General features: G+C 42.7%; 1 protein-coding gene across 1 annotated transcript in view; it reads right to left on the bottom strand.

Annotated features, from left to right (window-relative positions):
• Window positions 1-12922, bottom strand: part of LOC106963015 (alpha-(1,6)-fucosyltransferase-like) — a 92999-nt gene that overhangs the window by 21455 nt on the left and 58622 nt on the right. The window contains exons 3-4 of the mRNA XM_015057732.1: window positions 2617-2735; window positions 1098-1260 (exon numbers count right to left, since the gene is read on the bottom strand). Of these exons, the coding sequence (XP_014913218.1) occupies window positions 1098-1260; window positions 2617-2735 (282 nt within the window). The remainder of the gene's footprint in view (window positions 1-1097; window positions 1261-2616; window positions 2736-12922) is intronic.

Genomic DNA, 12922 nt, shown 5'->3' with positions numbered 1-12922 from the left:
TTTTTATAAAAAAAAATTTTTTTTTTTTTTTTTTACCCTTTTTTTTGTTGGGCCTTTTTTTTTTTTTTTTTTTTTTTTACTTTCAGACATTTTTAAGCTTTTTATTGTCCAATAACCTGTTGATACAGGGATACAAATTCATAGCAGGTTGTTAGTCCCACAAAGTCCTTTTTTCTTCATGGCTGTGACAAGAAAAAGACATCTTTTTTTTTTTTTTACACTGGCAAAACTCACATCATACATTAGAGTCTAAAACTCAATTGAAGCAGACATGTTTCTCTAGTTACAAGGACAACACAATGGCTATTGTATATTCCTATAGACCTACTTGATGTATTTTATATCAGGATATTATTTGAGACAAAACAAAACACTTTCAACATTTATTGCAAACAAATACCTACAAAAATATGCCATGCGTTTGTTTCAATCACCCACGATTTGATGGAATCATCTGTTGCTGCACTTACAGCAATGAGCATTATAGAGTAGTTTTTCTGAACGCCGCCTTCAGGGCTCACTGTCCTGCTTTGTTTGAAGTGTTTTCTTGCTGCCGCATACCTAACTAAAAATGTAAACAGGCTTCTTTGTGATGGAGAAGAACTCACCCAGGTGTAACAGTTTTCAAGCTTTTGCAAAGATTATTAGCGAAACTTATATCCTTGTAGAATTTGTAGAAACAAACTTTGTTGAGCTTTCTCGCACAATGACAATAAAAGAAATTCTGATTCTGATTGTCACATGTCTTTTTCAGGCTTTTCTTTCAGTGCTGCTCAAGAAAAGCACCTCAACAGCATGATGCTGCCACTACTGTTCTCCACGGCGGGGTTGGTGGCCTTGAGGTGGTGTGAAGTGTTGGATTTACCAACGGCGATATAAAAGAAGAAATTTGTGGGACGCGCTGCTGCAACTAGAGACCTCGTCATTAAATGGTTTCAATCGTTCAAATTAGAAATGAATAAAACAAAGCAAACAATTTGAGGAACACAAACCTAGAGCACTGTGTATTGCTTGAAGGGAGCTGCGTGCAAACTGAGCCTTACAAGGAGTAAAGAAGTTCCGACTTCGCTGAGTCGGAGGCTGCTGCACATGCTCACCTCTCCTGATGTCCCAGGTCCTGCAGGAGTGTGTCAGCATATTTCTGCCTCTCGTTGCTCTCCACGTTGGAAAGCCTCTTCACCTCGCTCCGCACAAAGTACCAGAACTCCTTGACGCCGTTCTCCACCTTCCTGCGCAGCTCCTCCTGCGTGGGGCCGGGCCCTGCGGGGGAGAACAGGGAGGAGAGGACGGCGGGGTTTTATAACGCTTTGAAGCGGCTGGCGCGATCAAAGACAACCGATCAATAACGCAGACCGAAGAAACGAAATACGCTCTCAAAAGACTCTGATTATAGTGATATAGTAAATAGCCCCTCGCCAGTGGATGTGCCGACGGGAACTCTGACCCCAGGTGTTAGTTTGGCCTCGTTAGGAAACACTTGATCACTGCTTTTGTGCACAATCTCTCTCATGTTTTTCCACACACAGGAAATGTATACCCCTTTTTGAACCCAGACAATGTGGAGCAGCCAACATGGGCAGGCACTGCATGTGCCTGCCCTGGTTTCTGTCGAGAGAAACAGAATGGAAAAGAACAGAGCAAAGAGAAGAACAGCCTCAAGCAGGAGAAGTCGGAGGTGGTGCTGGAGATGGTAAAGCTCTCTTTTTTTTTTTTTTTTCCCCCAACCTTCTATCTCAGACACTCTCCTCACTTTACCCGCTCCGCTTGTGGAAAAAGCTGGAGGGTATTTTTAGCTTTTTCTCCCCCTGCAGCATGATGGAAAAACTGACCCTCCACTGCCCTCTACGCTCACATGTCCTTTTTTATTTTCTCCCCGTCTCTTTTCTTCCCTCTCGGTCTCTTATTTTGCCAGCGGGGGGATTCGCACTGCTCCCACTTCATTCACACGTTTCCCCCCCCGCTCACCTGACAGCTTTCCTGCCCCTTTGACCACTGCTTAGAGTAGAGAGTGCACACATATACACACACACACACACACACACACACACACACATAACCCGGCCCCCATTGACGCCGCGGCTCCACCGTCGTCATCGTCGTCGTCAGGCTGCAGCGGGTTGAACACTGGCCTGAACTGACATCGTCCCTGCAGGCGAAAGCTCACACAAGCAGCTGAGAGGTTTCACACCACGTCTAGATTTATATCGTGAGCCCACACACACTTACAATTCGCTCAATATGCTCCAAGTTTGTCCCAAACCCCCGACTTTGGGTGAGACTATTTTAAGATTCATTGTTCTGCACATTTCTGGACTTCCTCTTGCATTTATACTTTTGAAGGTATAAATGCAAGACTTCAGAATGAATTTAAGGTAGATATTACTGGAAATGGAACCAGCAAACACTGCAGACAAATGAGTGGGTTGGTGATGTAGAGCAAGGTGGGATGAATGGTTGAATGCAGAGTGGAGACAGAGACTGACAGATGGGAATGTGAGAGTACAAGAAAAGGATTGAAGTCTAGAATAAATACTTTTTTTTCTTTATATCCAAACTTGGAAAATGCTGACACAAATTTCCAGGGTTTTCCAGACTACGAAACACCTTCTTACTTACCATCTCCAGTGAGTTTCTGGAAGCTGTGAATCTTCTGCTTGGCTCTGGTCAGCTGGTCCTCCAGGGAGCGGAGCCGTCCTGCCGCCAGCGACCCGGCTTCTGCTTGACCCTCTGGTATCCTGGAAGGCCCAGAAAGACGTCGGGTGTATTAGGAGATTAAAAGCAGGAAGAGGAGGCAGGAACATGTCAAAAAACCCCGAACGCAATAGTCCAATGCACTGACGGAATAACAAAATAATATTTTTAGGAATGCTCAGTTATTCTCTGAATAACTCTAGATGGATTCCGCAAGGCATCCACTTGCAGACTATTTTAGTCAAAAAACTTTCTTTCTAATTGTCAGTTGTGACTCAGGAGGTAGGCGAAGCGGTAAGGATATCCTGTGGTTTCGTCTGATTCGAGACGTCTCTTGCTTGGGTGACTCTGGTCTCATCTTTCAATTTAAAAGTTGCTGAGAAAACCGAGCTGCGGAGGCTTGCGTCTCACAATGTTCACCGCCGAAACTTCCACAAAATGTAATTTGTTAAAGCGCCAGTGTAGACCCCCGAAAGTTGTGGCCCCGTGTGTTAATTTTGAGCCCAAGATTGGGTTCAGAATACAAACCGGATGAATCCACGTTTGTTGGGTTCGACCCATCATCTGCTCCCAAACTCATCCATGAATTACGTCCTGAGAATCTGCTGAATATCCTGTGAACGGAATGGCAATTTGCAGAAAAATGCTACGATTATGTGGAATAATAGGAAAAATATAAACCCAATTATAAACCCAGAGTGTTATTCAGCTGCGACACGACGACGCACCTGATGAGCTCATGAAGTTAAAATTACAATAACAACTATTTCAACTTTTTCTTACTTCAGTTTTACAAGAGTGATGGCTAAATTGAACAAATCTAACGTACTGCGGGGGAAAATAAGTGTTTGATCTGCAGATTTTTATTATATTTTTATGCCTGCTCATGCACAAATTGACAGGTTCAATTTTTTATGATGGCTACATTTTGATAAGTCTGTATTTTATGATGTTTGCAAAAAATCTGAAAAGCATCACTCAAAACTTAGAAATTAATTTGCGAGTCGTTGACATTAACGCGTAGTTAATCCCAAACACAGAAGCCAGAAAACTAGCAGCGCTCCCGTTTTGCAGACAGAAACCGACCAACCAACGGAGCCAGACACGAACTGACAACCAAGAAAACAATCAGCCACACAAGCAACTAACCCTGCAGAACCAAAACCCACGTTATAATCTGAAACATCAAACAATAAATCAACAAATCAGGATCAGGAATCTTGGTGGAAATGTGGCACTTGTTGGTGGGAATATTGGGAAACTATAAGATGATTAGTTGCTCCCAGTCTGGAGTTTACTTTACCTAACACATGTGATTATCAGAAACAATTCATGTCTGAATGCACTTCAAAATAATGAGCCAGTGGCGAATATTGTTTAATCTATTTGTGAAACAAGTCAAAAATACAGAAACAAAGTTTTTGATTGGATCAAAAATGATTGCAAATCCAAATCTGCCAGGAGTATGACAAATTATTTTCCAACTTAAGCTCATTTCACCAGCGTTTTTCTTTGTCCATGCTGTTATTCCCATCATAACGAAGTTTGCAGGAATCGTCCTGAAGATAAAACTTAAGTGAGGCTGGGACAGGATACGTTGTCGCTGAACCATTCAGATGCATGTCTAAAACTCTAAAGTCTGAACACAAACAGGGAAGCTTCCAAATGAGATTAATTTCATCCAACATCTTTGCAACACAGAGAAAAGATGCCCTGGAATAATGTGAAAAGCTAAAAGTGACGCATGAAATGTTCACATTCTAAGCCTCAGTCGATGCAAGAGTGCCACGGCATTCCAGCTGGTCTTTTATCATCTCCATAGTGCTAAAACAAATAGGAAAACTACTTTTATCACAGATGCCGCATAAAATCACTGCTCCAAGCCCATGAGTGTGATGAGTGGGATCATCTCAGGCTCTTCCACATCATAGACATCTGTGATAAAAAAAAAGAAAGAAAGAAAGAAAGAAAGAAAGAAAAAAAAAACGTACCGCAGTCATCAAATTCACAAGTGCAGAAAGCTGTTTTTCATTACCGCTGAAAGCTTGTTTGGACAGACGTTCAGTTCAATTAGCCTAATGTACAGTAATAAACTATTTTCATTTGCATATATCTAACTGTATCTGCGGAACTGTTGCATATTTTAAGTGTTTAGTGAATTATCTCTGGTTGATAAATGCAAATTTGAATCTGCATTTTCCAACTCCCTCAGTTAACCGTGAATAATTACACCCCCCACACCCCCCCACACACACAAACACCAAAAACACAACTGAGCACTTTGACATCCTTAGAGCACCAAGTTTATATCTAAGGATGTAAACTTCCCCTTCAGTCAAGGGGAAGAAAAACGGCACTAACATGGTAGAAAATCCGCAGTTTTTTTTTTTTCTTTATTCTCCAGCATTGTATTTGCAAACACCCCTGAGCAATAGACATAATAAATCATCAAGGCATGCAAACTCAATTTGCTCCTTCAGTAAAGAACATCAGTCGCCTGCAGGCACAGAGATGAGACTTTTGGAGTTGCAACGGCCCCTCTCGCCACAAAACACTCCCTTCAATGTGCGAGTCTGGTCCCTCGGAAGCCCTTGCCTCCCACTTCACTGACTACTAACTGAGCAATCTACTTCAAGGGCATCCACAGCTGTAGGAAAAAGAGAGCAGAATATTCTACTCAGACGTTATGCAAACCAGCGATGGTCAATGATCAACCTTTCATACTTTCCAAGAACAGAGTTTGCCCTTATTGGATTCAGATTTCCTGTCATTATTAGATCCACGGTGTGTCCGTTACAAGACCCCGAGACGGATCGTTGAAATAAAACCCGGTGACACTTCCTCTCCTCTATTATCTTTTGTACCATACTCAGCTGGGCTTCCCCATAGGCCACACCTTAACATGCTGTTACACCTCAGTACAAAAAGGAAGACTTGCTTCATCACTTCCCAGGGGTTTTAAGGGCTGCTAAAACGGCGACATAAAACAACCTGATCTCTTCTTGAACAAGGCAGAAGAAATAGGCCATAGGAGCACAGGCTAATTAGTGCGAACATCATATATGAGGGTTATCTAGAATACAAATTGCCAGTGCGCTTGTCACAACCCAAGTCATGGAAAACGCACCCAGAACAAGATCTGTCAATATAAAATATATCTAAATACTGAGCTGAATCAAAACTAACAGAATATGCCAGAAAAGGCAAACAGAGAACAACAACAACACACAAAAAAAAAAGACTACTGAAACCTGAAGAAGAAATTAGACAATCCAGCTGGATTCGACAACATCTAAATAAAACAACACACGAAAGGTAAGAGATGAAAAGAAAACTCAGAGTTAGGAGAAGCAGCAGGCAAATACGTGGAGGGATGCGGGGGCATAAAAGACGAGCTCTGAAAGCAGGGGGGAGGACGAGGCCTGCTGCCTCTAAGCGCTGCATCGGGAAGCATGTAAGGTTCAAATATTTTACTTGAGCTCAGCTGGTGAAACCACTGGCTCCCTCTTCTACACCCAGTGTTCACAGAGTTCACAAGGCGCTCAGAGCCGAGGGACCGAGTTTGAACAGTGGGGGCCCCGAGTGGCAAAACTGCACCTATATTCCTGTGGAAAGACTTAATACGCTCAGACTGACTTCAAAAGGAAACGTATGTGCTGACCTGAAAAGTCATCCATATGGATGGAGATGTGAAGCATTCTCTGAGGTCTAGATGAAAGAAGGCTACATGGACACCCTATGGCTTCGTACAAAGAACCAACTAGCCTGTGTTTAAACGGGCATACCCATGCATGATCACATTGTGATGCACTTTGCATCACAATGTGATGCTTAGAGTTCTCACAGGTTCCTCTGATTTACCCACAAACCAATCTTTAGGTGTCATTTGGTGGCGTGCGCGTCTCCACATCCTGCATAGTGCTGTATTTCAGATTCTCTTGATCTCCCAGAACTGGCTAATGTGCAATTACAAGGCCTACACTTCTGTATTTAAAAAGGCATGTCCTTAAATCATTTAATTCTGATGCACTTTGCATTTAAGCGGCTCTTTTAAGCAAACGTTTTCTTAGGCTCCTTGCAACTGGTTTATGCACAATTTGGAGGAGTGTTCTTCCCTATATCTGTGACTCTCTTTTCAGGGGAAAAAAAAAAATCATTGCATATTCAGTTCTTTGTGCAAGGTGTGGGAATAATGGAGAACAAAAATTATGGATTGTTCATTTTTAGCTGCATGTAAGTATATGTTTGTAGCTGCCAGTGCAGTGCTGAGACACAGTATGAAAGCAGCTGCATAGTCAACAGTGGTTAGATAAAATATTCAGAAAGCAGCCAGTCTGGTGTGTGTGTGTGTGTGTGTGTGTGTGTGTGACGAGGTTGCAGCCTTAGCACCCAGCCAGCATCGCTATTTCTCTATATAAATTTCCTGATAACCAATTCATACCTTCGTATTCAGGCTACACGTCATGCCTGAGCTAACACTGCTGCTAGCATAGTCCTCCACTGACATCCAGCCACCATGAAGAATTAAATCCGACTCAATCCTAAATTCATGTTTAAAACAAGAAAAAAAAAAACAAAAAAAACTTTATTACACAAAACCAGAGAGTCCCGTTTTTTGATGCACCCCAAAACTTCTCTGTAATACTTTGAAAGAAAGTGGGCTTAGCTCCGTGTGAAGGGGGCCTTAGAAAACTGTGTGTTTCATCATTTCTTGATAACTGAGTGCCTTTGCTTGTACCTCAACTCACACCACTTGATTCCAATAAGTCAAATGGGTGGAAAACATCTTGTTTCCCTATGAAAACTGAAATTGGTTTTGAAGCCTTAAAGAATCGTTCAGACAGCGGCTTTGTTCCACTTCACTACGCCATCATATGTCAAATCAATTTCAGTTCTTCCTTGCTTTCATGTCTGCGGATTCAAACGTCAACATTCCAAGTAAACCGATTCTGTATACCGCATTCCTGCCTCACATGTCCGCGAAGTCTTTAGCTCGCCAGCTCTGCTCTGAGCTCTGCTCGACAGAGACGTCCTGACCACAGACAGTCCTAACAATGAGGCTGATGTGTGCCTGAGCGCGCTCTGCGGACCGACCGGAGTTCAGGTCCTGAAGTGGCGTCAGCTTCTGCAAAAAGGTCAACCCTCGCTCCGACCTCTACTTGAGAAGACGATGACCTCAACACGCTAAGCTATACAAATGAGTTTTTCGTGGTTAAAATTTACATTCTTATTTGACTTGAAAGACGGAGACCCAAATGAGCGGCAGGTTTCGCGAGACACAATGAAACTGAGAAAAACCCGGGGACACATGAGGAGAGTAATTGAGGTCTAATGGTCAATAACCTATACCATTAAAAGACAATTCCACCGAAGCATGTATAAACAATTTGTTAGAGATGCTCTTTTCTCTCTTTCAGTGTACATAAATCTGAGTCACATGGGCCTGTGTGTGCGCAAATAATTCCTTGCATCCATTTTAACTCGCAGAACACATTACACGGGGTTTAGAGATCTGCGTCGACTGTAACAGTGCAACACCACGCATAAATCTCCTTTACCAGCTTGTTTCTGACATTATTGCACAACAGCAAACATTCTGCTGGCCCCGAGGTAAGCTGAAATAACAAATAAAACCGATTAGGGCAATGACTGTGGTCTCTGCAACTCCTCTCATCCCCTCAGATGTCATTTTTCATTTTCTCCTTGCTGCTCTTTACTTAGCGAGGTCCTAACGCCATCCATCATCCTCTCGATTCCCCCTTTCCTCCGAACCGTCCCCCGCACCCTCCTCCGCTCCATCCTTGCATCCCCTCTGTTGGCATGCCAGAGGAGGGTGGGGAAGGGGGACATCGATCAGGTCCTCATCACTCACCCCAGCTGTCACTCTTACCCCCTTGCTCCCTCTGGTGTCGCACCATCAGGCTGGCGCGTGTCATCGTCTCTGCGGGAGCAGTGGCTCTGTGCCCGGGGTGACTGACAGCTGCAGAGAGGGCGGAGCCAGACAGGCCGAGCAACTCGACCTCATGCTCACCTCTCATTAATGCTGCCGGGTGATTGGTGGGTTGGCACACCGCCTGTCACTCGCATCACTCAAGAGTGGCCTGATTCATTGGACTGCATCTGTAGGTCAGCCAGGTGAATTTAATTTGAATCCGAGCGTTGACGGACGCTGATTAACCAGACATGACTGTCCTAAGAATTGCACACGAGGACTAAAGACAGGATGAAGCAAAACAGATTTAATCTGTTTCTGCTTATCCGTCACACTTACATGTTTCAGATGATCAAATAAATTGTTATCACATCACTGAACTATTGAAACCCAAATTGGACTTATCTAAGAAACTATTAACCCTCAGTTACATTTTGGTAAGTTGAGTTCAATATCAGTAGCCTCACTCTTCTGCCAAATCTCTAAAATATCCCTTTAAGGAAACGTATCTGACAGCATGAAAAAGCTAAAAGATCTCCAAAATCAACTCACCATGTTCTGGTATAAAGAAAGAGGAAGAGTTACCAGGGGAAATTTTTTACAACTTTTTTTGTGTGCATTTCAAAAAACATAATATCCGTGATGATCTGAGACTGATTTGACGCTTCAGGACCTGAACCGTTTACCCTAACTGAGTAAACGGTTTTTAGTTTTTAACCTTAAACTCAAGCACACTTTGGTGATGTGAAAGGATAATGACGTGAAGCACACCAGCAGGTGTTTCCCTGAATGAATAAAAAAAAAAAAAAAAAAGAGAGAGAGAAGGTTTTGGGATAGCCTAGTCAAAGTATGGATGTACATTTTATTTAATTGCTGTGTCGTTTGTCCTTAAGAAAGCCGTTCATGTTCGAAAACCATCCAAGGTGCCAGAACTCTGTCAGAATTCTGCAAAAATGAGTTGGCCAAATTACCTCCACAGTGATGTAAAAGACTCCCTGCCAACGCTTTAATGGCAGCTGTTGCCACTGAGGGTTTTCTCCTTTAAGGGGTAATTACTTTTTGATAAAGGACATCGCTTTTCTTCGCTTAAAAAAATAAAATAAAATCATCATTTGAAAACTGCATTTCTCAGTTCAATAAAATGTGTTTATTGAACTGAAAAGCATGACCAACAAAGGAAAAACTGAAGAAATCTGTTGGCGGGGGGAAGGGGGCCACAAAATTCTTGTCCTGTCAGTGATTTATCAAATTATCTAACTGAAAAACCAACTTGGTGGTAAAAAGAAAATAAAACTAATAAAACATCAGAATCCTGTCAGATATATAATGACTGCACCATGCAGCCTGATAATGCCCAACTCATCTGTCTCTTGCTGCTGTGGAGTAATGACACTAAACAAGTTAAATTGTACTCCGATCTATAAATCAGTTTGAATGCAATGAGTTCTTCACAGTGCAAGAACTCAACATGATATGTAATAATGTCACTTTTATGGGCTTAAATTTCTCTGAGGCCACTCGTAAAATATGAGCACACTTGATGTGACGGTTAGGCACTTTGGATGAATTCGTCTTTTTTTTCATCAGACGTCGGCAGGAAGCTCGCCTCGAATCGACTCTGCTCCTTGTACGAGGCACAGAGATCCGTGTTCTCGTTCCAAATTAGCGGAACGAATGAGCTGCCGAATTAGGTGATCATTGAACTGGCGAGTTGTTACACAGTCGGCCGTTCCGTGACATTCCACCGTCAGCAGTTTGCTGGCGGAGGACGGAGGTGGAGGAGGTTTGAAAAGGCGGAAAATAAGGAGGAGCAGATGCGAAGAGGAGCCAGCGGCAGGGGATGACGGACAGCTCACCAGCAACTCATTTATTTTTTTTAAGCCAATAATACAAGAATAACAGACACTAATGGGGCTCTCATGCAATATATTTGGAAAAGTATTCAAACTCCTATTTGTATTTTAGTGGGAAAATAGTAGTGCAAATTAAAAAAAAAGAAAAAAAAAGTAATGATTTCTTTTTTTTTTTAAAACAGTCCACTGTCACCACATGCTTGTCGGGATTCAAGAAAATCTGCTGGATATTCTTCGATAAATCAGTTTGAATAATAAACTAAACTTTACTGCATTGTTTGATAGTTAGGATCAAACTATTAGGCAGTCACTTAGTCATATAAATGATTGAATTAAATATCTTTCCGTAATGCGCCCTAAAGTGATATTTGTCGCAAACTGCTGCTAGTTAAAAATAAACAACATTTTTTTCTACATAAGACTGAAAAATGTCCACATTTAAAAACATCAATAGAGTAGAGATCAGCTACAAACAAAGAAAACAATGTCTGTCCTCATAAACTGACAGGCAAAGCAAGGAAAGCACTAATTACCCCAGACGGATGTCTGTTGACAGGGTAGACATTAGATGTTCCATCCAAAAATCTATCCTTTATTAAAGACGGTCTATGCAGACCATAACATTGAACTCCACTGTCTAGATGCACAAAGTGCTATTTAATAAATGCTGGTTGGAGTGTCACACTGCAGAGATACTTTTCTGCAGCAGAAACGGAGATGTTGTTCAGAGTTGACGGAGCTAAACACAGTCGTGGAAGGTAAACAAGTAGAAGCTTCAAACAGCCGGAGCTGGAGCTGGAACCAGAACGGGCTCCAAGCCTGACCCAGCTAGTCCGCCCCTGACCCCGCCCTTTCCCGTGCACTCTCCTCTCTCCCTCCTGCCAGCCTGCCAGCACCGAGGCTTTTTGCACATCAGCCGAGATGGGAACTTGCGGGGTAGCTCTTTGACTCTTGAAAGGTTTGGCCAAAACAACACATTTTGCCTGTGGGTGGTATTAAAAGTCCCATCCGCATCAATTCCACTCCTGCTAAGCCCCTCCCAATCCTCCGCCAGCAGAGCAAACATCATCTGGGTAGATGACTTTACAATTGGGATTTATTAAAGCATTTTCATATGCTACAGTGGCTCAGTCGCTGTGTTTGAGGATGATTTTATCTAAATCCAGTTGAGAATGGCAGGACTTTCAATTTATGCTCACAGATGCACGCTTTTCAACCTGACAGAGCCTGAGCTATTGCATGAGGAGTAATGGGGGGAAACATTTCAGTTTCCAGATTTTCAAAGCTGGCTCAGCCATACACCAAAGACCTGCAGCTGTATTTGCACCAAAATAGCTCTAACAAGTAACTCAGACTCAGGCAGGCTGAAAACAAATACGCGCCACAATTTTCAGATTTTTTTTTTTATTTTAAAATGGCCGCACCATTTTCCTCTTTCACAAAACATTCACTGCTTTCTGTTGCTCTACCACGTAAAATCGAAATTACGCACGTTGAAGTCTGTGGCTCTGAAGTTAAACAATGTGAAAAAGTTCAAGGGTTATGAACAGCCTAACCCCAAGCTTAAAAATATAGACGGGAACAGAGGCCAAAATAAGCCCTTTTGCTGTAGATAGCTCATAAAGCTTAACCTCAGCAAACCAGCAGTTTCCTTTTGGCTTGCGTTTCTGTGATACTTAGCTTAGTGGGACTTGACAAGGCAACGCTGCACTGCCCCAGTAAACAACTGCAGAGTCCTCAGTCCCAGATCAACATCCCGAACTCAATAACAAGCTGCGAGCACGCAGTGTGTCAGGGACCCATCTGGACATAGACTGAAAGCTGCACTTGTTTTTTTTTTTTTTTTTTTTTTTTCTGTTTTTTTGATGCTGTGAATTCCACCTTTGTTTGTGAGCCAATTCTGAATAATTACAAAAGCAGGGGATTTAATCAAGGACCAGCTGTCTGAAGTAATGCATGTGTTTTGTTTTTTTTATGTTTGTGTGCACCGATGAGGTCCTCGCATCAAAGTGAATCAGAATATCACAGAGGAACAGCTACGGCAACATCTGAAGCTTTCCCTTAAAACTACAAACACACACACACACGCACGCACGCACGCACACACGCACGCACTAACTGCATCTTTCGTAGAAGGAGGCACGCTCGCACACATCCACGTCCAGAACTGGGGTTTGAGTGTTTTGAAAAACGCTGTCAGCATGCGGTGATAAGAGCAGAACCATCTGCCTCACTGTTACGAATAGCTTGAATGTGTGAAAGATGCTGTGCGGTTAATGGACTTGCTATTGTCTTTTAAAATAACAAAATCTGGTGAGACGTGTGACACGCTATCCATCTGTCACACTCAGCATCTATCACACCACTGATTAGCTGCTACAATCATGGACGTCTGATGAAGCGCCACCACAAGCCACCGACGGCTCCGGGTTTTTGTGATTGGACT

Source organism: Poecilia latipinna, unplaced genomic scaffold (genome assembly GCF_001443285.1).
Source record: "Poecilia latipinna isolate Pla-1442-1.1 unplaced genomic scaffold, P_latipinna-1.0 Scaffold61, whole genome shotgun sequence".
Lineage (NCBI taxonomy): Eukaryota > Metazoa > Chordata > Actinopteri > Cyprinodontiformes > Poeciliidae > Poecilia > Poecilia latipinna.
The sequence above is the reverse complement of the archived record's forward strand: the minus strand, read 5'-3'. Positions and strand labels throughout refer to the sequence as shown.